Source organism: Lycorma delicatula, chromosome 1 (genome assembly GCF_047948215.1).
Source record: "Lycorma delicatula isolate Av1 chromosome 1, ASM4794821v1, whole genome shotgun sequence".
Classification (NCBI taxonomy): Eukaryota; Metazoa; Arthropoda; class Insecta; order Hemiptera; family Fulgoridae; genus Lycorma; species Lycorma delicatula.
In genome coordinates, this window is record NC_134455.1 from 294,412,969 (window position 1) to 294,438,931 (window position 25,963).

At 29.9% G+C, this 25,963-nt stretch overlaps 1 protein-coding gene across 5 annotated transcripts in view; it reads right to left on the reverse strand.

Annotated features, from left to right (window-relative positions):
- The window catches only part of Keap1 (kelch like ECH associated protein 1), a 67,385-nt gene that overhangs the window by 4,291 nt on the left and 37,131 nt on the right, over positions 1–25,963 (reverse strand). For 3 of the 5 annotated variants that reach the window (XM_075379696.1, XM_075379690.1, XM_075379717.1), the window contains 5 exons: positions 23,208–23,329; positions 19,588–19,744; positions 12,469–12,660; positions 10,860–11,071; positions 2,405–2,610 (listed from right to left, as the gene is read on the reverse strand). In XM_075379696.1, coding sequence (XP_075235811.1) covers positions 2,405–2,610; positions 10,860–11,071; positions 12,469–12,660; positions 19,588–19,744; positions 23,208–23,329 — 889 coding nt within the window. The remainder of the gene's footprint in view (positions 1–2,404; positions 2,611–10,859; positions 11,072–12,468; positions 12,661–19,587; positions 19,745–23,207; positions 23,330–25,963) is intronic. The other 2 variants (XM_075379725.1, XM_075379707.1) reach the window with 2 other exon arrangements.

A 25,963-nucleotide genomic window follows, 5' to 3' on the forward strand; every position in this document is an offset into this window, starting at 1 on the left:
AAGAAGGTAAAAGGAACTATTGATAATTAAGAAATACTATAAACAGGAAGTACAAATTAGCGAAAGAATAGTGGATTAAAAAAAAGTGTTCAGAAGTAGAAAAAGAAATGATGATTGGTAAAACAGATGGAGGATACAGGAAAGTTAAGGCGAATTCTGTGGTACATAAATTAAAATCTAATAATGTATTAAATAAAGACGGTACACCAATTTTTAATACAAAAGAAAAGGTCGATAGGTGGGTGGAATATATTGAAGAGTTATATGGAGGAAATGAATTAGAAACTGATGTTATAGAGGAAGTCGAAGAGGATGAAAAGGAAGATACAATACAGAGATCTGAATTTTGTAGAGCATTAAAGGATTTAAATAGCAGAAAGACACCTAGGATAGAATGGAGAATTACTGTGCAGTGCAGATGAGGAAGCAATAGATAGATTAAACAAAGTAGTGTGCAATATTTATAAAAAGAGGAAGTTTCATCAGACTTCAAAAAGTGTATTATTGTCTTGATATCAAAGAAAGCAGGAGCAAATAAATGTGAAGAATACGGAACAATTAGTTTAACTAACCATGCATCAAAAATCTTAACTAAAATTCTGTACAGAAGAATTGAGCAGAGAGTGGAAGAAGTGTTAGGAGAAGAGCAACTTGGTTTCAGGAAAAGTATAAGGACAAGGGAAGCCACTTTAGTGTTCACATTTATAGTAGAAGAAAGATTAAAAAAACCAAACTAACATACATGGCATTTATAGGCTTAAAAAAGGCATTTGATAATGTAGACTGGAATAAACTGTTCAACATAAAAAAAATTTCCGGTTCATGTATAGAGATAGAAGAACAACTGGTAACATTTACAGGAACCAAACTGCAACAGTAATAATCGAAGAGCATAAAAAAGCAAGAGCAAAGATAAGAAGACCTCATTAATAAAGTTAAAAACCAAGGGATTTTGTTTTTTTATGTGTAGGATGTCAGGTTTGGTACTTAATCTTTACATAGAACTAGCAGTTAATGATGTTAAAGAACAATTTAGATTCGAAGTAACAGTACAAGGTGAAAAGATACTATGATTTGCTGATGATATAGTAATTCTAGCTGAGAGTAAAAAAGATTTAGAAGAAACAACAAATGGCAAGGATAAAGTTCTACACAAGAACTACCACATGAAAATAAACAAGAACTAAACAAAAGTAATGAAATGTAGTAGAAATAATGTAGATGGATCACCGAATATGAAAATAGAAAGAGAAAAGGTTATGGAGGTAGAAGAATTTGTTATCTGGGAAGTAGACTTACTAAAGATAGACAAAGCAGGAGCGATATTAAATTCCAAATAGCACAGGCGAAATGAGCTTTCAGTCATAAATATAATTTGCTTACATCAAAAATCAATTTTAACTTCAGGAAAACATTTTTGAAAGTATATGTTTGCAGCATAGCTTTATATGAAGTGAAACTTGGATGATCAGAGTACCTGAGAAGATAAGATTAGAAACTTTTGAAATGTGGTGCTACAGGAGAATGTTAAAAATCAGACAGGTGGATAAAGTGACAAATGAAGTGTTGCAGCAATGATGAAGAAAGAAGCATTTGGAAAAATATGGTTAAAAGAAGAGATAGACATAGGCTACATGTTAAGGAGGCATCCTGGAATAGTCACTTTGACATTGGAGGGACAGATAGATGGGAAAAATTGTGCAAGCAGACAACACTTGGAATATGTAAAACAAATTGTTAGGGATGTAGGATGTAAGGGGGTATACCGAAATGAAACGACTGGTACTAGATAAGGAATCTTGGAGAGCTGCATCAAACCAGTCAAATGACTGAAGACAAAAAAAAAAGTTAATAATCTAAGTAGAATGTTTTTAAAAGTTATATTAATTGTAACTAACAATTTAAACGTGGATGTATTGAAATTACTATATTTTTAAATAAATAATAAAATAAATTCATTAAAACAGTTTTGCACATACAAACATTTATTTTATATTTTATTTAAAATAACATAAATTTTATTTATGTTGATCAAATTTTTGTGTTATTTTTACTTGGGTTGCATTTAATGTTACTAAGTGTCTATTTCTTTAACCAGGTACATTCATTTTGTAAAAACATCCATATGTGGACAATATTTAATTGATGACAAGTATCTAGATAACAGAGGTTTGAATGTAGATTAATAAAATGATCATACTAGTAGATATTCTTTAACTTCTAAAAGTGTTTTCAAAGAACTTTTTTCTTTTCTATGATGTCAGATTCTGTTCCAAAAGAGACTTTCATTACAATAATTATCACATAATGTAAGGATTATATAAGAAAGTCAAACTTTACTCCTGCATTACGGATATATAGAATGGCTGACAGTAAACTGATAACGGTAACTATTATTTCTTACCAGCACCACTACGCATATCCTGCATATCAGGTATATCTGTCCATTCATTCCTTTCAGGATGGTAACATTCACAGCTCTTCAACCTATTTTCACCATCAAATCCACCTACCACGTATATTATACGATTGACAACAGCAATTCCAAATCCTAGACGTTTAGTTTTCATTGCTGGTACTGGTGACCATTGATCTTCTTCTGGACTATATCTAAAAAATTAAAATATGTTCAATAAACTGATATGTTAACATATTAAATGATAATAAGTACTTATAGTAAACCCTTGCATTAAAATAACGATCCACAAAAGATTCAATCAATTTGTCTCAATCATGTTTATTCGTCAATCTATTTAATGAAACAAAAAAAAAAATTGTTGCCATCAAGTAGATTTAATACACAGAGAGAGAACTTACCAATAATGGAGGACATTTATGATATTACCAAATCCTCAGCTACAATAAATTCATGCAATATAAAAATAATATAAATTCACATAATTAAAAATACATTTGTATATTCTGTCAAAATTTATAAAATCTAACACAACAGTCACAACCTGGTAGGAGTAAATACATATTGACAACAAAGATACATTGTAATACAGTTCTGACAACTTAAATTATTATTAAATTCAGCCTTTACTAATATATTTTTTCTACTTACATATTTTTCTAAAATTAAAATATCTTTATCATTTTTTTAATAAATTTCTAAGATTATAAGATTATCCTCATTGTAAGTCATTGAGTGTTTGCTTTTTATCATATGCCATGAAACACTAGAAAACATAACACGAATATTATCACTTTTAAAATTGTTAACGAATATTATCACTTTTAAAATTGTTAACGAATATTATCACTTTTAAAATTGTTAACGAATATTATCACTTTTTGAATTATCACTTTTAAAGTGTTCTAAAAATCACTGTAAAATATAGTGTAATTTTTATAAAAGATATGTCTATTATTTCAATAAAAGTATTTTTTGGATATACATAAATGATACATAGTTACTGTATTTTTTTATTTTTATGCATCTTTGCATAAATAAATGAGAATGAAGGAAAAAATTACAATTTTCTTTAAGTTTGCAATATATTCAATATTTCCTTCTTTCTTTCTTGCGGTTTTTCAGAAGTTATAATTGTTGCTTACTTAGATGCACTATTACAGGGATCTTCAATGAGTAAGTTAATATAGTTTAAATTAACACACTCAAAAGAGTTTTTGAAAACTGTTAAAAATGGATTTGACATCCAAAATAAAATCATTACTTTTCATGAAAACATGTGTCTTACAAGAAATTACTACAAGAATGTAAAGTATAAGTTCTGGGTTTGGGGTGTGTCAGTTCAAAGGTTTCCAAGTTTAAGCTCCATCAGGTTTGTGAAAAATAGCGCTTTTCTCATGCTAATTTCATTATCATCCATCCTATAAAGTATTATTAGACACAGCCTTTTATTGCTTTATGAATGTTCATGAGCTATTTTTTAAGTAAGGTCTGTTTTTTAACAGAAAAAACTAGTTAAGATATTGTCAAAAACTTTTTTTTATTTTACTGTTTACATTTTACGCTACTTTTCTACATAGTTACCTTATTTGTTTAAACATTTATCATAGCATTTTACTAAATTGTTTATGCCCTGGTGATAGAAATCAGCCGCTTTTGAATACAACCAGTCCTCAACCATTGATTTCACTTTGTCATTGGTGTCAAACCACTGACCACCAAGAAACTCCTTCCAGCAATGGAAAAAGTGGTAATTGCTTACCACTGCTCCAGGCTGTTCAGTGGGTCGTCCATTGGCTCCAATCCAAAAGATCAGATTTAACCCTAGAATTTTAGCAGCACCATGAACTTTCTGTTGTTTGTCCAATGAAGATGTGGTTTTGTTGCTTGTTTGTCATAATGCAGCAACAAAACTCCAGATGACAGTAGGCCACATTGCTTACTCTGTATGGCATGCAGAAGACTTGTCAGTCTCACAATATGCAGCTGAGTTTAGCTGTCCCTTTGGGCACAAAATCAACTAACAGGACATCATGTCTATCACAAAAAACAGCTGCCATAGTCTTCCATGTTGATATTGTCTGTTTGGCTTTCATTTTGACTAAAGATGTATGTCCCCAGTCAACTGACTGCAACTTTGATGCTGGAGTGATATAAGAAACCCATGTCTTGTCCTCTGTGATGATGTGGTCTAAAAGTTCATCTCCTTCGTCACTGAACTGAGTCAAAAATGTTAAATATACTAGCCATTCTGTTTTTTTATCGTTCTTCAGAAAGCAGCTTTGGAACCCATTACGAGCACAGTTTTTTGAACTGCAAGATTTCAGTAATGATTTTGTATAGCACTGACCTTGAAACTTGTGAAAATATCAGTGATAAAATGGAAATTATGAATCACCAATCTTCACAAATTTTTGCGTAAACTTCACACACCATATCGTCTGTGATTACAGAAAGTCGGCCTGATCACGGTTCATCATGGACATTGTCCCCCCCGTCCTTGAACAGTCTTACCCATTTACTTACTTTGCTGTCACACATTGAACTAAGCCTGTAAACCTCAAATATCTGGCAATGAATGTCTGCTGCTGACACGTTCCTTGCGGTCAAAAATTGAATCACAGACCATTTTCTGAATTGGCAGGCTACTCAATTATTTGAAACATTTAAATTTCACAATATAAACTGTACACAGTGACTATGGCTGCAAATAGTGTCTGCATTTGTGCAAGGCATGCCAGGAGCTGTGACAAATGTGCATTTCAACAGTCGCACAAAATTTACATAGCCACTCAGACCTAACATAAAAAATAACCCTCATTTAAGTAAATAAATGGGTTGTCATTAAGAAAATTTAAAAATAAAACTAGTTCTAATTTCACTTTGTTATGATAGTCAGAAGAAGACAAACTCCAGAGATGGTGCTTTCTTTGTTAAGTAATAAATTTTTCTAATAATAGTTATGAACTTACAAGTCTTGCTTAGCACTGAGCTGATGTAGTATATATGAAAAATATGTTGGACACAAAATGTTAAAAGTTAGCCACAGTTCAAGAAAAATTAAAATCAATTTTCAAAAGAATGAAAAAAACTTCAATGAGACAGAAAAAATACACATTGGCCAATTGAGGAAAATGTTATGTTCTCTGGTGAAACTCATTAACATGTTGTGGTGAAAACCAGCTGATGAAAAATTTCACCAAAACATGTTAATCAGTTTTGTAAAATGATCCCATAAGTGTCGTTTCAGGCCGAAGAATAGAAACCTGTGTCCCTACAAAATGGCATAATGAACAATGAGAAATATATTATTTTAAGAAATGTTGTTCCAGAGCTAAAAAAAACATGATCTATGTAGTTTTGACGATTCAAAGAAAGATCTTGTTTACATCACATTTCCAAAGTGATGATATCTATGAAAGGACATAGTATTTAATCTTTCATACTCGGTAGATAATTGTCTGACATGAACCTCATTAAAAATCCTTTGGATAATCAACAAGGATTGAAAATGAGACAACTGCAAAAGAAAAACTTATTTTAGACGTTATTCAAGTTTTGTTTCATGATTATTTTACATAAAAAAAAAAAAAAAATGAATCAGTACCTAACAGATTTGGTTATAAAGGCCAAAGGAGCATATAATAAACATTAAACATGTTTTGTACATTATATTTTTTTATTTCATAACTTTGGTAAGTAGATATTTGCTGAAAATACATATGTTTGTATACATTAATATGAAAGTGTGTATAGTATATTTACTATGTAGTTTGTGTACAAAGTTAATTATTATATCCACTTTTAATAGCAATTATTATAATTAGGTTTATTTCATTGTTAAATTTAATTCTGTTAGGATTTCTGTAAATGAATATTTATAGATTGTATTATTAAAACTGCTCTATAACTCTTATAAAAAAAAAATTCATAGCAATAGTATCAACCCATCAAGTTAAACTCAAATTCATAAAAGAAATAATATAAAGATAATTTCATAAATTAAATATATATTTAAAAGATAATATTATAAAAATGTTATAAACTAAATTTCATAAAAAGAATTCATGCATCATTGGATGCATTCCAACAATTCAAAAAAGTTATGATCTAATACATAGAACTTACACTAAGGTTTGCACCTAGTGTTTTAGTGGTCCAAAAAATGCTAGCCACTGACAAAATCAAACAAATTGATCAATATAAATATTTAGAATTTGTACTAGAAAACCCCTCCTCTATGAATCATGAGACCTTGCCGTTGGTGAGGGGGCTTGAGTGCTCAGGGATACAGAGTAGCTGGACCGAAGGTGCAACCATATCGGAGAGGTATCTGTTGAGAGCCAGACTAAGGAATGATTCCTGAAAGAGGGCAGCAGCTCTTTCAGTAGTTGTTAGGGGCGTGAGTCAGGACAACTTAAACGGCCGTATCAACATCACTCAGTTCTCTGAGTACTGCGCAGCTGAAAGCAATGGAAAACTACAGCTGCTTTTTTTCCAAGAAAATGTGGCTCTCTGCATTTTCACATAGCAATAATGGAGGCGCCTTCCTTGGTAAAATATTCCGGAGGTAAAATAGTCCCCCGTTCGGATCTCCGGGTGGGGACTACTAAGGAAGGGGTCACCAGAAAATTAAAAACTAACATTCTACGAGTCGGAGCGTGGAATGTTAGAAGCTTAAAAAAGGTTGGTAGGCTAGAAAATGTAAAAAGGGAAATGGGTAGGACAAATGTGGATATAGTAGGAATTAGTGAGGTTCGGTGGGAAGAGGAAGGCGACTTTTGGTTAGATGATTTTAGAGTAATTAACTCAGCGTCAAATAATGGGCAGGCAGGAGTAGGTTTCGTGATGAACAAGAAGATAGGGAGGAGAGTGGAGTATTTCAAAACGCATAGCGATAGAATCATTGTAATAAGGATAAAATCAAAACCTAAACCGACAACGATTGTTAACGTCTATATGCCTACAAGCGCCCATGATGATGATGAGGTAGAGTGTGTATACGAAGAGATTGATGAAGCAATTAAACACGTAAAAGGACATGAAAATTTAATAATAGTTGGAGATTGGAATGCAAGCATTGGAGAAGGCAAGGAAGGAAATATAGTGGGTGAATACGGGCTGGGCAAAAGGAATGAAAGAGGGGACCGACTTATAGAGTTTTGCACGAAGTATAATTTAGTAATTGCCAACACCCAATTTAAAAATCATAATAGAAGAATATACACTTGGAAAAAGCCAGGCAATACTGCAAGGTATCAGATAGATTATATCATGGTTAAGCAAAGATTTAGAAATCAACTCGTTGACTGCAAAACTTACCCTGGAGCAGACATTGATAGCGACCATAATTTGGTGATAATGAAATGTAGATTGGGGTTTAAAAACCTGAAGAAAAGGTGTCAGATGAATCGGTGGAATTTAGAGAAGCTTGAGGAAGAGGAGGTAAAGAAGATTTTTGAGGAGGACATTGCAAGAGGTCTGAGTAAAAAAGATAAGGTAGAAAATGTAGAAGAAGAATGGGAGAATGTTAAAAAGGAAATTCTTAAATCAGCAGAAGCAAACTTAGGCGGAATAAAGAGAACTGGTAGAAAACCTTGGGTTTCAGACGATATATTGCAGCTGATGGATGAACGTAGAAAATAAAGAATGCTAGTGATGAAGAAAGTAAAAAGAACTATCGGCAATTAAGAAATGCTATAAACAGGAAGTGCAAACTGGTGAAAGAAGAGTGGATTAAAGAAAAGTGTTCAGAAGTGGAAAGAGAAATGAACATTGGTAAAATAGACGGAGCATACAGGAAAGTTAAGGAAAATTTTGGGGTACATAAATTAAAATGTAATAATGTGTTAAACAAAGATGGTACATCAATATATAATACGAAAGGTAAAGTCGATAGATGGGTGGAATATACTGAAGAGTTATACGGAGGAAATGAATTAGAAAATGGTGTTATAGAGGAAGAAGAGGAAGTTGAGGAGGATGAAATGGGAGAAACAATACTGAGATCTGAATTTAAGAGAGCATTAAAAGATTTAAATGGCAGAAAGGCTCCTGGAATAGACGGAATACCTGTAGAATTACTGCGCAGTGCAGGTGAGGAAGCGATTGATAGATTATACAAACTGGTGTGTAATATTTATGAAAATGGGGAATTTCCATCAGACTTCAAAAAAAGTGTTATAGTTATGATACCAAAGAAAGCAGGGGCAGATAAATGTGAAGAATACAGAACAATTAGTTTAACTAGTCATGCATCAAAAATCTTAACTAGAATTTTATACAGAAGAATTAAGAGGAGAGTGGAAGAAGTGTTAGGAGAAGACCAATTTGGTTTCAGGAAAAGTATAGGGACATGGGAAGCAATTTTAGGCCTCACATTAATAGTAGAAGGAAGATTAAATTAAAACAAACCAACATACTTGGCGTTTATAGACCTAGAAAAGGCTTTCGATAACGTAGACTGGAATAAAATGTTCAGCATTTTAAAAAAGTTAGGGTTCAAATACAGAGATAGAAGAACAATTGCTAACATGTACAGGAACCAAACAGCAACAATAACAATTGAAGAACATAAGAAAGAAGCCCTAATAAGAAAGGGAATCCGACAAGGATGTTCCCTATCTCCGTTACTTTTTAATCTATACATGGAACTAGCAGTTAATGATGTTAAAGAACAATTTAGATTCGGAGTAACAGTACAAGGTGAAAAGATAAAGATGCTACGATTTGCTGATGATATAGTAATTCTAGCCGAGAGTAAAAAGGATTTAGAAGAAACAATGAACGGCATAGATGAAGTCCTACGCAAAAACTATCGCATGAAAATAAACAAGAACAAAACAAAAGTAATGAAATGTAGTAGAAATAACAAAGATGGACCACTGAATGTGAAAATAGGAGAAAAGATTATGGAGGTAGAAGAATTTTGTTATTTGGGAAGTAAAATTACTAAAGATGGACGAAGCAGGAGCGATATAAAATGCCGAATAGCACAAGCTAAACGAGCCTTCAGTAAGAAATATAATTTGTTTACATCAAAAATTAATTTAAATGTCAGGAAAATATTTTTGAAAGTGTATGTTTGGAGTGTCGCTTTATATGGAAGTGAAACTGGGACAATTGGAGTACCTGAGAAGAAAAGATTAGAAGCTTTTGAAATATGGTGCTATAGGAGAATGTTAAAAATCAGATGGGTGGATAAAGTGTCAAATGAAGAGGTGTTGCGGCAAATAGATGAAGATAGAAGCATTTGGAAAAATATAGTTAAAAGAAGAGACAGACTTATAGGCCACATACTAAGGCATCCTGGAATAGTCGCTTTAATATTGGAAGGACAGGTAGAAGGGAAAAATTGTGTAGGCAGGCCACGTTTGGAGTATGTAAAACAAATTGTTGGGGATGTAGGATGTAGAGGGTATACTGAAATGAAACGACTAGCACTAGATAGGGAATCTTGGAGAGCTGCATCAAACCAGTCAAATGACTGAAGACAAAAAAAAAAACTAGACAACCAGCTGAAATTGATGAACAAATTTCTTATATAAATAATAAAATCAAAAAATTTGTCTAGCAGATTCTATGTATGCTAAATATTTTTAGAATATACATGACACAATACATACATGTACAATCAATTTTAATAATAATACATTTCTGCTTGGGGTAAAAGCTGAAGAGTACTAAGAAGCATTTATATCACTTACAAGTTGTTTTAATAAAACTGCATTAACAAAAAACTGTTTTAACAAAAAAAACTACGTTCCTATCTGATGAACTTTTTAATAGAAAAAGGATCTCAGTGTTTAGTAGTTTTTTCATAGAAAGACTGTTGCAATATACATTCACAAATAAAAAAATCTCAGAAGCATGACACATCAAATTAAATTAAACAAAATAATTTACTAAACAGATTTTTCTGTCTCTCAGTATTAATATTCAAATCTTACAAACAAATTTTAAAATTTTAATGAAGCAACTCCCATTTTTTTAAAGAAAAAGATAGAAAACTGGAGCTGACAGCTTCGGTCTGACAGGAAGTCTGTGGAAAATTTTGTAACTTCAGGTTATTGTTAAGTCTTTTGGAGTAATGGATGTTTTCATCCTGTATATTTCTAAAGATTCTATACTGACCAAACAGAACTATGTTTTAAATTTTTGATGTGATAATGCAACTCCTCCTTAAAATATTTAGGGATCAACATTAATATATTTTGCACTACTATTATTTTTTCTTACTATTGCTTAAAGTGAATGTACCTTCTTTTTTGTAATAATAATTATTAATATATTTATTAAATTATTTGTGAAAAAGATAATTTTAGTTCTTTGATCAAAGTTTGTTATTAATTTTAAAAAGGTACAAATTTAGTACAGTATTTGATTTACATAGGATTTCATGCTATATTATTTAAATATATGTGAACAACATAAGCAAACTTACTTTTCCACACTGTTATGAGTTGCTGCACTAGAAGCGCCGCCACAGGCATAGATATATCCATCTAATGTGCACACACCAACGCGATTTCTTGGAACTGACATTGGATTACATGATCTCCAGTGATCTCTAACAGGATCATACCGGTCAACCCAATCTGAATCATAGTTACTACCAGGTGAGTTATGTCTACCACCAACTACATATAACAGACCCTGTGAAAAATTAAGAACTAAAGAAAAAGTGTTTAATATTTTTGTTTAATGAAAAATAATATTTCTTGATTCAGTTAAAGCTATTAATTCACTATTAATTTATACGATACAGTAATATTGTCTGTCATACTAGTTTTACTTTTTTCTGTAAATATTACATTAGGTATTATTACAATAAAATTACTGAACTACATTTTTTTTTAAATCTTAGAAAACTTTGACATGCTAATAAAAAATAAAAAATTGGGAAGCTGTTCAGGAGAATTTGACGTGAACTGGATCAAAACAGTTAAAAAATAACCCAGCCCCAACCTCACCCCTAGCTATTCTTATCATTTTTTCTCTATTTAAAATTAATCTGTTTGAATCATTAGCAAAAAATCTTTAAAGAGAGAATAATAAAGCTAGTAAAATGATACAAAAAATGTGTATCAGTGATTGGTGACTACATGGAGAAATAGTAATACATACATGTACATTTATTTTAATCGTCACTCACTTTTATTTTTGTATCAAAACAGCCTTTACTTAAATAAAAAAAAAATTAAAAAAATACCGCAAAATATCACAATCAAATTAGTGTGAAAAGAAAATCATTTGTTTTATATCGGCATTACAGAGCTGATACATGATTAACTGACACAAAGCTAATCTTTTGGTAAAAATTTGAGGAGAAAGATTAATCATACAACAAAATTATTTAATGTAATCTTTTACAAAACTAACAAAAACTGTATTTCACTTTATCAATTTTATTTAAATAAATTATTTTGGTAAAAATAAAATCTAACAATTTTATTTCTTAATTAACTAAACTAATGAATAAAACTAGTTTTCAGAATGCTCTCCAAACTCTTTTTTTTTGACTAACTGATGTTTGAAATGAACTTAGTTTTAGATTGAAGAAGTACGTTATGCAACTGTTGCCAGAAAAAATACAGGTGTACAAAGGGATATAAGACAGTGACATTTGCAATAAATGAAAACAAAATAGTACATCCATTTTTCAATGTTTTTCAAGATCTAACTGGTTAAGTTTTTCTTTTAAAACTTATATATTTGATTATTTAAAACAGATTTTAAAACATGTTTTACCCAAATGTTTAAAGATAAATATAAGAGGAAAAAACAAGAAATAGGTAGATACTAGTTTATTGTGACCTGCAATATAAACAGCACTGTACATGGGAACTAAATCTAAGAAAACTGTTACTAACTGCCTCTCAAAGAACTAAAAGAACAGCAAATTTAAGATTTAAGAGTTCAATTATATGTTTTGACCTTAGAACTACTACAATACAAAATTGAAATGAATTGTATTACAAACTATAAAAACAATTAATTACAATATTAATCATAAAAAAGGATACGCCTATTAAAAGTAATCTTTCACTTACTTTTATAAACATTCCTCCAAGTCCAGATCTAGCAATGTTCAGTTTAGCCAGTGTGGTCCATTCTTCAGTGTCAACATTAAACGCTATTAATGATGTTAAAGATACTTTATAATAACCTCCAACAACATATATAATACGGGGAGTATTTGGAGTTCTTTCTTTTACTCTCACTTTTTTATGCAAAACTAAATCCTATAAAAAAAATAATAATAATATGTTGTATGTACATATATTTTTCTTAAAGAAAGATCCTTTATCATAATCATAGATATGATTTTTTTTTTTAAATCCATTAACGCATATGGCAGAACTTCCTTATTTAATCAGAGTAATGTATGTTGATCTGTTTTCAGGTAAGCGAGATATTTATATTCTAAAAATAAATTGAAAATGATTTTCTTGTTAGGTAAATACATAATACAGTCTGTATTAAAAATTACCAAGACTATACAAACAATTAATATATCATTATTCAAAAAATGGGTATGTTGAAAAAATGCAGTACAGTAATATTAATAATCGTTTTTAAAAAAAAGTTGTAAATTTTCTTCAGTTTCAATAATACTCCTATGTTCAATCAGTAAAACATCAGTTTGATTAGTTAAAAAAAAAAAAATAAGAACGTGGCAATGATTAGTAAAATTGGTCCTGAAAGTGGAGTTCCATTTTCACTTTGTTGGAAGAACTAAAGTAAGGATGCTTCAGTAAATTGTTAATATTCAGTCAATTTCCATTGTTTTCATTTGGATATTGGGTGATTTTAAGTTTTTATAATATAAAGAATTACTCTAAAAATTTCAACAAATTTGAAACAGTTAAAGTCTTAACATTTATCACCTACAACATTTTTCAAAAGCTTTCAGTTATCTGTTGTCCAACAGCCTCAATATTTACATTAATTACAATAATTGATGATTGATGATGATGATGATATTGCTTTCATTTTTTGACTATATAAACAGACTGATTTATTCCAAACTAAGAATTAAAAAACTGCTGTTATAATAGCATAAAAACTATCAGATATGCGAGTAATAAAAAATAACACAAATAAATAAGATAGACTTTGTTTTTGCAAACATCTGGCCTGTACTGACTTTATAAAATAACATTTATTACCTCTAAGAAAACTTAAATTAGAACATTAAAAACAAATTAAAGTAACATTTTTTTTTTTATTATTTTTTTTACAAAGGACTTATTTTGTATTTTATTTAATAATAAAAAATTTATCTTTCACCATTAATCCTTTTACAATTAACCTGGGTTTTAGAAATGTGGTTCTGGTTAAGGGAGATACCAAAAATAAAATTAACTAAGCATTTTCAAATGGTGAAAATATCTTTTACTAATGTATAAAAAGATGTACATCATCGTTGGCAAATCAGCAAGACATTCAGCCTCAAAATTTATGTAATATTTTATTTAAGATATGAATGAAAGAGTAGGCTTCCTTTTCTGAACACACAAGGAAATTGTAAAACTATAACTCAGGTTACTTGACACTAATTCCAATTTGATTATCTTATATGACAAAGGAAATCATTTTTCATTAAAGAAAATATATTTATAACTAAAATAAGTACAATAGTTATACCACATGACCATTAAATAAACATGAATTCTACATAAACAATGGACACACATGGGTATTGTAAAGACTGCAGATATTTTTTTAATTTAAAAAAGTATTTTGTAAAAAAATACTCAACACCCTTATTTCAAGCAGCAGTCATGATATCTTAATGTTTCAATTCCACCACGCTAATGCTTTTTAAGTTAAAAAACTGCATTTCTAAGATAATAAATCTTTGTGATCTTTTAAAATGTTTTAGTTTACATAAACATTTACAAATTCTGCTGAATGTTGGTCCCAAAAACTAATTAGATTATTGATCTAATTACTTTAGATCATTAAGCATAGCATTGTTATTTGTAAAAATCTAAAATAACTATTGAATGATTTAATAAAAAAATAGCATTGCTGTTATACCAATTATTTTCCTATAATTATAAAAAAATTATTTGTTTGATTCCAAATGTGTTAAGAACAGTAATCAACTGATAAATTTTTATTATTGGCACACATTTCAATTTAATAGCAAAATGATAGAGTAAAATCATTTATATTTAATGTTAAAATTCAAACAGTATATTCTTTTAAGTAATTTTTCTGTAACTCCATGCATTTCCTATTAATTTTACTTACGTCATAACAGAAATTAATAATATATCTTTTTCCTGAAATAGTGGTTTAGGTATATATATATTCTATGTACTTATAAAAAGGTGAGTATACTATATGAGGGTAAGTCAATTATTATCCACAATTTAGTTATATTTTTTTTTATGTTGGTAGTACTGTTGTTGTGTAGATGATGCATGCGTGGTTTAATTGTTGTTATGTCTGTGCAGGTTTGATGCTGTTAGGGTAGTTCCATTATCCCTGCCCTGCACTTAACAATGGCTGCTCCACTATCTGTTTGCACCAAAGAAGAGCAACGTTCAGTGATCTGTTTTTTGTGGTCGGAAGGTGTATCAGGGGCCGAAATTCATTAAAGACTTTCAGTACAGTACGGGAACAGTGTGTTGCCGCAACAGAGTGTCTACGAATGGATTGAAAAATTCAAAAATGGTTGCACAAGTGTTACGCACAACGAAGGAGCCAAACGACCGTTTACCGCCACAAATGCGGAAAACATTGAGCGTGCATGTGACATGGTTTTCTTAGACAGACGAGTAACTATTGATGAAGTGGCACATCTTCTGCAAATTAGTCATGATTCTGCCTACGAAATCATCCACAACAGACTTGGGTTTCATAAAGTCTGTGCAAGATGGGTCCCAAAACAACTCACACAGTTGCATAAACAAATGCGCTTGGATATCTGACAAAAACATTTGGATCGCTATGGTAACGAACTTCTTAGACAGAATCATCACTGGTGACGAAACATGGATCCATCATTACGAGCCGGAGAGTAAACGGCAGAGTATGGAATGGAAACATCCAAATTCACCCTGCAAAAAAAAGTTCAAGACCCATCTGCACGAAAACTGATGCTTACGATTTTTTGGGACTCACAAGGCACAGTACTGGAAAATTATGAGGAAAGGGGCACGACAATAAATAGTGCGCATTACAGTGAGATGCTTACTGCCTGCAATTCGAAGAAAACACTGAGGACTGCTGTCGAAAGGTGTTGTGTTGTTGCACGACAATATCCATCCACATACTGCTGCCCACACTGCTGAAACGCTCCAGAAACTCAACTTTGAAGTACTGGCTTTTCCTCCGTACAGTCCTGATCTTGCCCCTTCTGACTAACACTTGTTTGGTCCACTCAATGAGACATTAAGGGGCAATCGATTTACCTGAGACGAAGCAGTGGAAGAAGCGGTGCATTCCTGGCTCGCAGCTCAACCGAAAACCTTGTTTTATGAGGGCATCAGGAAGCTTGTAAAATGATAGACCAAGTGCGTTGAAGTGCAAGGGGACTATACTGAAAAATGATGTACATGTAAGTTTCCTATTTGTATTGCAATAAAATTTATAACTACATTGCGGATAATAATTGACTTACCCTCGTAGAATCTGTACATATCCAATAACCATCTAGCTGTTACTATCATAATTTCTAAATTGATTAATATAATAATCAAGAAATTTTTTGTTCAAAATTATCCCATCAATAGTTCAGTCAAGAATGGAGATGAATCAAATTCAACAATAATCTGCAGTTAAAAGTGGCAGTGAACAATGAAAATAGAGATGCAAAATGGTGACTTTTGCAACTTTTTAACGCAGTAAAAAGCTTGCTTTCTTAAAGAAGGAATTTTATTTTTGTTAATTTTCTATCATAATAAACTAAAAATAAGTAAGTCTTTGGGAGTGAGATATAAGCCCAAATACTTTCTGCCTGTATTTTAGGGAATATATCTATTTGCCAATTGTGAACCATTCCAACAACAATTTACAGAATTATCTTACTCAATCTTAATTTTATTGGGCTACTTGAAAAGAAAAAGAAAATACTTGATAATAATTGAAGATATCAGGTAAAAATTAAAGTTACCTTGAAAAATAACAAGGAGAGAACTGTCCCAACAAGGCAGTTCATTGATTTACTTATGTCAACAGTATCCAGGAAAGAAAAATAATTTAAGATCATTATTAGAAGAAAGTTAAGTGGTTTTTACAGTAGGCAGTTAATATTTTTAACGTGAGATGTCAACAAAGAAAACATGTAAAACAATATTTCCTATATAAGCAGAATGTAATGTATTTAGAGGATTGGATATTATTGCATTAAATCCCACTATTAAATATTGATGTGCTGAGAACTGTACGGCTGTGCACTCGTTACCTAATAAGAGTAAATTAAACCCAAGTATTCTCCTTCGTTTAATAAAGCAATTTTACAAAAAATTAAGCAGAAAAAAGGCTGCTTGAAATAAGCAACAATCTCGGTATTACTTTGAACAAATTTAAGATTTTAGAAGCAGTATTAAGTGGGATATTGCACTAAATAAAAATAGTATAGTATATACATGATTTGCAGCAGGCTATTCATAGTAATGTAAAAAGTGTTGGAATCTCATTAACTACAAAAATATTCCTAGAATGACTAATTTGTCTTTTTGATGAATGGTAAATGATTCCTAGCATTGATGTTCTCCAAACATCTGCTGATTATTATTTTTCCACATGTAATTCTGTTCAATGAAAATTATGATTGTAATAGTGCAAACAAAAATCTATGTTCACTAGCAGATTCAATTTCAGCATAAACATTTAACTAGTGTTATTAGGTCCTTTAAGTCTAACAGATCTACAAAACTGATAAAATCTGCTGTACATTACTAAAGGATGCAAAGAATTCTTGTTGGTCCAGTTCTATATTTATTTAATTTATTACTGAATAAAAATATTTCCTTTTCAAAATCGAAAAATTTGAGGGTAATCCCAGCACCTAGGTCAAATAACTCAAAAGAGATTTCTAACTACAACCTATTTATTTTATTTTTCAACAAAAGAATTCATACATGTAATTTACAGAAAGATTTTTCATAGCATTAAGATATGTCATGTGAGTTAAAAGTAATTCTTATACAGATGTTGTCTTTTTTGATTTTAGAAATGTATTTGACAGGATGAATTATAGTCCTGCTAATAAGTTACAATCATTAGGGTTTTCAAACTGACAAATTTCTTCGAAAACTATTTGAAGGGCTGTAGCTTGTATGTCTTCTTCAAAAAAGAAGTGTCTAGACCATAGCATTCAGAATTGTCACAGGGGACCAAATTGGTCCTTCTATTTCATCTGATATTTATTAATGATTTATTTCATTTTACCAATATAATATTATAAAATTTTAATGTTCTAATAAATCTAAACATACATTGTCTGCTGATGTGAAAATTTATAAGTAGATAAACTGTTATGAGGATTGTAGGTTGTTTCAAATTGATAATAATATCACTGCATGAAATGTATAATTAATCATTTAGAATTAAATATAAGTAAATGAAAGGTATTAGTTTATTATGCAAACCATACAATAAAAATGACAGGTATATTATAAGTAATAAACATTTTGAAGCAGTTTCAGGAATAAAAGACCTCTGAGTACTATTGATACCAGTCTAACAAGAAATATATTTATCAAGTAATAACTAAAGCCAATGAAAATCTTGGTTCTTTGAAGAATAACAAAAATTTTTCCATAATGATGTCATAATAAAATTACCCAATGAACTAATCAGAAGTACACTTCTGATTCTAAAGGGCAATTATAGAGCCCTTATCAATAGAAATATATTCATGAAACTGAGATTATTCAACATAAAATTTTAACATGTCTATACTGCAAAAAATTTAGTGCAATCTGTCCTTTGAACTATTCAAATGATTACTTGCGGAATACATTATTATTAGGCAGAAGGTTTTCTACTGGATGATAATTAATAAAATTTGTAATAATAGGATTAACATTTCTGCCACAATAATCTAATAAAATTTCAAGTTTCTTATAGCATATTTTGTATTATCTTGTTATTTTATATTCCCAGAAAGGTGAATTTTAATATTTCTCTTTTTATGGACATATTTAATGAAATAAATGAGAACTTAAACCAATTTGTAAACAGTTACTCAAAATGCATAAATGATTGTTGTAATGTGCTCACAAGACATGTAGTGATGGATCATGCAAACTGATTTTCTTTTTCTTTTGCTTCATAAAATTTTAATCATTTTTAACCTAAATTATTTTGTAAAAGTCGCTGCTTTGGAACTTTCTGCAAGCCGGTATAGATTATACATAAATAAATGTAAATAGTAAAAATTCCTAAAAGACTAACATAATTAAAATAAAATTCTGAATACTAGCAAGGTTTAAACAGGTTCTCTTAATTTTAAGAGAAGTTTCAATATTTAAAATAAAATTCCTCTCTTATACTCTTTTAATGATATAGATTGCTACAGATGTTTGTTAATTCTTGCAAACAATATGTACGTACACTCCTGTACAATGAGAAATTACATCCAGCATTGCTAAACTGAAGTGTGCAGAAGCAGTATATTAAATTTAGCTATTGCTAAAGATACTGACTTTATATATACTTTTTTATTTCAGGATGTAACTACTTAGATAATCGATGTGGAATGAAACATTCAGGTTTAATAGATGTTTTTTTTAACACTCTTGACTGTTTATAATATTTCCATGTTTGTAATAAGTAACTACACTTGTCTTGGTGAAGAAGGCAACAGGAAACCATTTAACTCCTTAAAGAATGACATCCTCTAAGGATGCAAGTTTATATGGGGCTTGTTACTCTTAAGGATGGTCATTCTTAAGTGACCTGTGACTTGTGACTCTTGTCAGAGGTCACCTATAAGCATTAAGATTATAAAACTTAGCATACACACATACGTATGTTAAGTATGTAAAACAATTCTAAAGTAGAAATTTCAACACCTTATAAGACAGGTAACCATGAACAAATCAAAACCATTCAATTATCATTATGAACACAACTATTATTTAATTATAATCAATACCATAACAATATTTACAAATAATTAGTTACAATAAAATATTTATTTTGCTTACTTTAAAAATTTGAGAAAGGTATTCTTTACAATTTGGTGATTTTTGTAATACATCACAATTATTCATTTGATCACTAAGAAAATTTGGAGTCAGAAATTGGCAACGTACAGCTTGGAGTATTGCAGCCATTTTAGGTCTTCTAGCTTCTTCATTGTACCTAAAAAAAAAAAAAAATAGTGTTCTCCACTTCTCATGTTGCAAATGTTCTTTATTAATTAACTAGCTCCCCATCGCAGCTTCACCTGCACTAGGTGGTTACTTGTATATCCCATAGTAGTCAGTTTTTTATTTTATGTTTATTAGCCAAGTAAGTTCAGGTGCAGCCAGTCAGTCACACATACAGTAATGGTGACAGCGACTGTGATGGTTGAGCCACAGCACCAAATACCATACCTTCACACTCCCTTAGAAAAATCAGAATTAAAAAAAAAACCCAAAAATGATTTTTACATATTTATCTGAAGAGTATTTGCAAGCCCATATTTACTGAATATCTTGTTTACTATAGTCAGGATTGGGAAAATTTTCAATCATTGTTGAAAACTTTTTACCTTTCGTCACTCCCTTTCAAGGTTGATTTCAACCACGAGTTGATGAAGTATAGTAATGGATGGTGTGCCTGATATACATGTTATATACACGACTACTACATTTATATTATATATATATATATTATTTAGAGATTTTTCAAGATGAAATATATTAGAAATCATTCTCGTTTATGCCAAGAAACATGGGTAAAAATTTAGTAGAAATAGATTGGGTAGTTTTTTATTTATCCTGAACAAAAAAACCCTCTTCCTCTTTATATAATAGTATAGATACATTACTTTATTTAATGTAAATTTAATTCTATTATTATGTAATATTATTCTCTTTTGATTGTTTTGAATCATTCAATTCAAACCCTGTTTACAGTTCATTAATTCAATTCATTAAAAGTTTTTGCTTCAACAGGCTAACCTCCACTACTACATATATATATATATATATATATATATATATATATATATATATATATATATATATATATATATATATGTATATTGCTGCCACATACATGCCAAGAAACATGGATAAAAATTTAGTAGTGACAGATGGGATAGTTTTTTGTTTATCTTGAACAAAAAAAAACCTCTTCCTTATCATACAATAGTATAGAGCGATTTTTCATTAATTAATTCAAATGCCAGTGTTTTTAAACACCACTGCAGAAATATATTAATACATATGAAAAGGACATGCTCACTTCTTTAAAGAGTATTAAAAAAATAATATTTTTATGATTTCAATTCAGTTTTTGAGGATCCACCAGCCATAAATATTTGACATAGTTGCATGTAATCATTTGAAGAATACTTGATCTGAGAGAATGACAACATAGTTCATCAAAACTGAATTATCTATTCTCCATAAAATTTTGAATTAGTTTGGTTCAGTTCATAGATTACAAGAGAAAACAGACTGGTCTTTTTTATGAATATTTAATTTTTCTCATTAAACATAAAACACCGCACATTCTTATTTGATTTCTTCAATACCTTGCCTATGGATTTTTAATGAGTGAACTTTTTTTTTAAATTTAAAAACAAAATCATACCTTAAATAAAATGAAAATCTTTACAATTAATTTAATTAATCAAAAACAATAAACTTATACTGTCATAAAATTTAGTTCTCACAGATTCAACAAAAAATTAGATGTCTTGAATTAATGGGAGTCAAATGTTTGGCATACCATTCACTCCTATGCGAGTGCAATGTGCAAGTTATATCTTATTTTAATTCTGGATGACTTCTGTAACCACTATGTACAGTAGATCCCTGTTGTACATGATGTACTGATTAATCCCAATTAGGGACCTAATTGGTCCCTAGAGATAGTTATAAACAGATTCCTTAGCAATTCACAGCCATATTGCCACTGACAGATTAGATGATCTTGGATTCAAATCCAAAGTAGATCACTATTCCAATTTTTTTAACCTATCATCTCATCCATTCACCTTTCCTTGATGAAGTACACTTAAAAGCAAGTTCCATGTCATAAGTAATGAAAGACTTGATTAGTTGTAAACAGGCATCTGGTAAATTTATATTTGTTGAACTAAAATAACAATGCTTAAACTAAACAATATTTTTCTATTTTGCTCTATAGAATGTAAAAACACACACAACAATGAAAGCAGGCTTTTGTTTTTCTTTTTTGACTGTATGTGTCCAAGACAGCAACATCTCCAGAAGTGGCTTGCATTTTCAGGCATTTGCCTGTCACTATAATTTAACTAATACTAGGATAGTCTTCAATGAATTTGAAATATCTACACTATTTGAAATATCAGCTTCATCTAGTATTTCAATGTTTTATAATCCAATTCCTCTTGTAAACTGAGATAAAACACAGAACATTCTTTAGTTTTACCTCACTGCTGCTGTAATGTTTGAAATATTGGCAATGTTTTGTAGAACTAGTTGCCTGAATAAGAAACATATGAGCTAAGGTAATTTCATTTTTGGTAGTTAAGCCATCCCATTAAAATTAGTATTTACTTCCAATAAGAAAATTTCACAACTTTATACTTTCTTCAATGTTATCAACAGTGCAACATTTCTCCTGATAAATATTTGTCCTTGTTTTTTGTATTACAGCTGAATGTGAAACTTTAAACTTAAAGGTCATTTATTTATTTTTATACCCGATTATCTTACGTTCAAAATTGTATCAATTTTCAGAAGTATCTGTATTCCTTAAATTTTAAAACAGAATGCTTATTTTCTTTTTTCTACAATTACAATACTGAATGTTTACACATTTAAGAAAATATATTAACTATCCTAATTACGCCAGTAATTTACTCACAAAAGTTAATAATTATGACAGATATAAAGTATCACAAAGCTGTAAAATTAACACACTTCACAACACAAATTAATAATAGAAATCTTCTAACTAAAATGTTGAGATAAATATTCAAAAAAGGTTTCACAAAGCTAAAAAGGTTTCAGAGAGCATAAAATATGGTGTTTTCTTTAAGTTTTTTAAGTGCTTACAGTGCTTGTGTTTAAAAATACTGCATTATAGTAAAAATACAATTGAAGTAAATTGGTAAAACCAGTTGAATGGTAAATTAAATCAAAAGGAAAAGTTTTCTGTCAATGAAGATAATAAAAACAAATAGTACTAATGCAAGACATAAAAATTGACAGCAGTTATCCATTTTCCTAATGTACTCAATCACTTATTTTTGGTAAATTACAGGGATCATTATAACTTGGTCATTACAAGAAGTTATTGTAAATCAGAGGTCTATAATACATATTGATACAATAATAAGTATACTGAATATAACAAACTGTCAGTTAGCAAAACCAAATTATTTTACTTATAAGTTAATGAGAGTAAACTACACCATGTTGAATTATAATAATGAATTTGATTTCATTAAAAGTGGTCACAATGAAATTGAAAATTAAACAAAGTATATTGTACAAAACATGGTTCATGAAATAATGCAACAAAAAAATTATAATTTTTGAACCAACTAAACACAAACACTTGTTCGATACTGAATGAATTTATATTTTAACTTCTGTATTATATTTACTAAATCTTTACTTACTTGACCCATCTTATCACAGCAGAATAGACTTCATGTTCATCTTGAACATTAAGTTCATCTTTACGAATCAATTCAACTAGTTGTATTGAAGATAACTGCAAGAATTCTTCCTCTTGACTAACCTGGAAAAAAAAACTGGAAAAATAATTATATATAAACACTACCATTGAAAGATTGATTTCATAAACAAAGCACTCATATTTATTATTTATATCATATCACTCATATCTATCTTCCCATTTTAACATAACAAATTTGTATATTTGATAAAAAATTTAATTATATGCAATGTTACTAACTCGTAATTAATAACGTAATTAATTTCTGTCCTAGAACTGTTTACAAAATGCAATTTAGCATAAAGGCAAAAAAGGCAATAACAGCATGGTTTAATATTATTCAAAATATGAAAACTTCATTCTTTTTTTTTGTTGTTTCTGGGTGAAAAATCTTCAACATTATTATCGTCCAAACGCAAGATACGTGTATTAAAAAACTAAATTTTAAAAATTCAGGATTAAAAGTTTTAAAAATAAAAACATATTTAAAACCAATTAAAATGTATCTTAAAATAAAAAACTTATAGCATATGCTAAAACCAAAATAAAACCAGTGATATATATATCATGCTATATATCTGATTAAGTAATAAAATTACAATCTGCTTTATCGCAAAAGGCATAAACTGAAACACAGTAATTTAAATATCTGAATACAAATGGACGGCCCTACGGAATCGTAAAACATAAGATAACTTTGTTTCATTATCCCCTAGAATAGTTTGCATGTTAGCCCATAGTTTAAATTTGTGATGTAATGCCGCATAACAGATACAATCCACAAGGATGTGGTGAACTGTTAGTTGGCAGTCACAGCAAGCACAAACTGGTGCATCTGTTTGAGTCATCAGACATCCATGTGTGGCTCACACATGGGGCACACTAGGCTCTAGTGTGTCCCATTTGCAAATGGCATATAATAACCTCTCCCAACAGTTATTTCTGCATGAGGAGCTCCATGATTAAACACTGTTCTTAATTGATAAATCCGTTATCAATGCTATCAAAATTAATAAAAGTAAACTAGAAGTGTAACACTTTATTCCTTACAAACAGCAATTTCATCCCGATTGTGTTCTGTAACAGTTTACAGAATAGCACTGAATTTTACAAATAAACGATCAATTTCTCGATTATTAACTGATTGCTGAAGTAGCCCTATCATACTTCTTTTTTAATACAAACTACCAGTATGATTCACAAACTACATGGCAATGCACATACTTGGAAGAGCTGTATTGCAAACTGAGTCTTCTTGCTGCTGACGAAGTTGATTGTTCTTGGTTCAATATATTACAATGGATACATTCATCTTAACTTAAAAGTCTAACTAAATAATTAATTTCCTACTTTAAGCAGTGTTAAGATAAAACGTACTCACAAAAGAGTAATTTCATTCAAATAACCACAGATTCATTATTATATATTCCAGAACAACCGATCTTAAAAAACAATATTTTCTTAGTACTTGCTAAGAAAGCTTTTTGAAATGCTGAACTTTTAAGAGAATTAAAGCGGACTTAAGTGCCCAAGAGGGTTAAGTATAAAATGAACGGCAATCTTGATTCAATGGTTGAAGCATGCATATCAAATTTGGCAAGAATTCTTTAGTAGTTTCTAATAAAAGTGAACCACATGTGTAAAGACACACAATGGACACTGCAATTTTTTTTACTTAATATATTGATACTGACCTGAAACTGAAATGTTAAGAAATCTGAAATAATATGTCAAATTTTCTGATAAATACATACATGTATGTATGTATGTATGTATGTATCATACATACATATATATATAAAATCAAATCATATATATATATATATATATATATATATACTTTTTTTTTAAATCAATTATTTTAAGAATCATACTCCTCTGTACTAAATATAATTATTTATTAGATCAACCACAGTACAGAATAAATAAATATATACATATACATATGTGTGTGTGTTCGTTTTTAATGATGCTCACTTAAAACTCAAGAACCATTAAGCCAATTTGAATTTTTTTCCCATGTTGTTATTGAAATTAGAAAGTGCTTTTAGGAATAAATTTAGCCAGTTAATTCCAATAATGAGGTATCATTAAAGCTTAGACACAGTACTTCACATTTTATATCACTTTTTTGGTAGTAAAATTTTAGGTTTCAAACAAACTGATGTTCTCTATGGAACAGCTTGTTACTGATACGGTTACTAGTATGTCACTGTTTGTTTGTTATCTTGATAAAAATTTAGAAAAGACTAGATTTTATTTGTGATGTTTCACCTATGAAGATCAAATTAACTATTCTCAATATATTAGTAGTTTAACAGTTTTATTATAACAAGATTTTTATGAAAGCAGCAAGCATAATTTTACTTTCCTGTCCAGTATTACAGTAGAGCTATTGCTGTAGAAGGGAAAGTATTGTAATCGGTTTGATTTGGGCATATGCAGTTTAACAACATCTTGACGTTTTGATACTTAAAAAGAACCCAAAAAACTGGATGGAATTTTCCAAATATTCATTTGTACATGTGATGTGTTTGTGTTCAGTGTCTAGCACCTTAAATCCCCAGAACAATTTTGACCAAACTTGGTCAGATTTCTTCTATATTTGGGGCACTGATGCCATTAAATCTTCAACTTAAAAGGTCAAGGGGGTGAGCTGTACAGCAAGGTCATCCTCAGTATTTCGAGATTTCACCT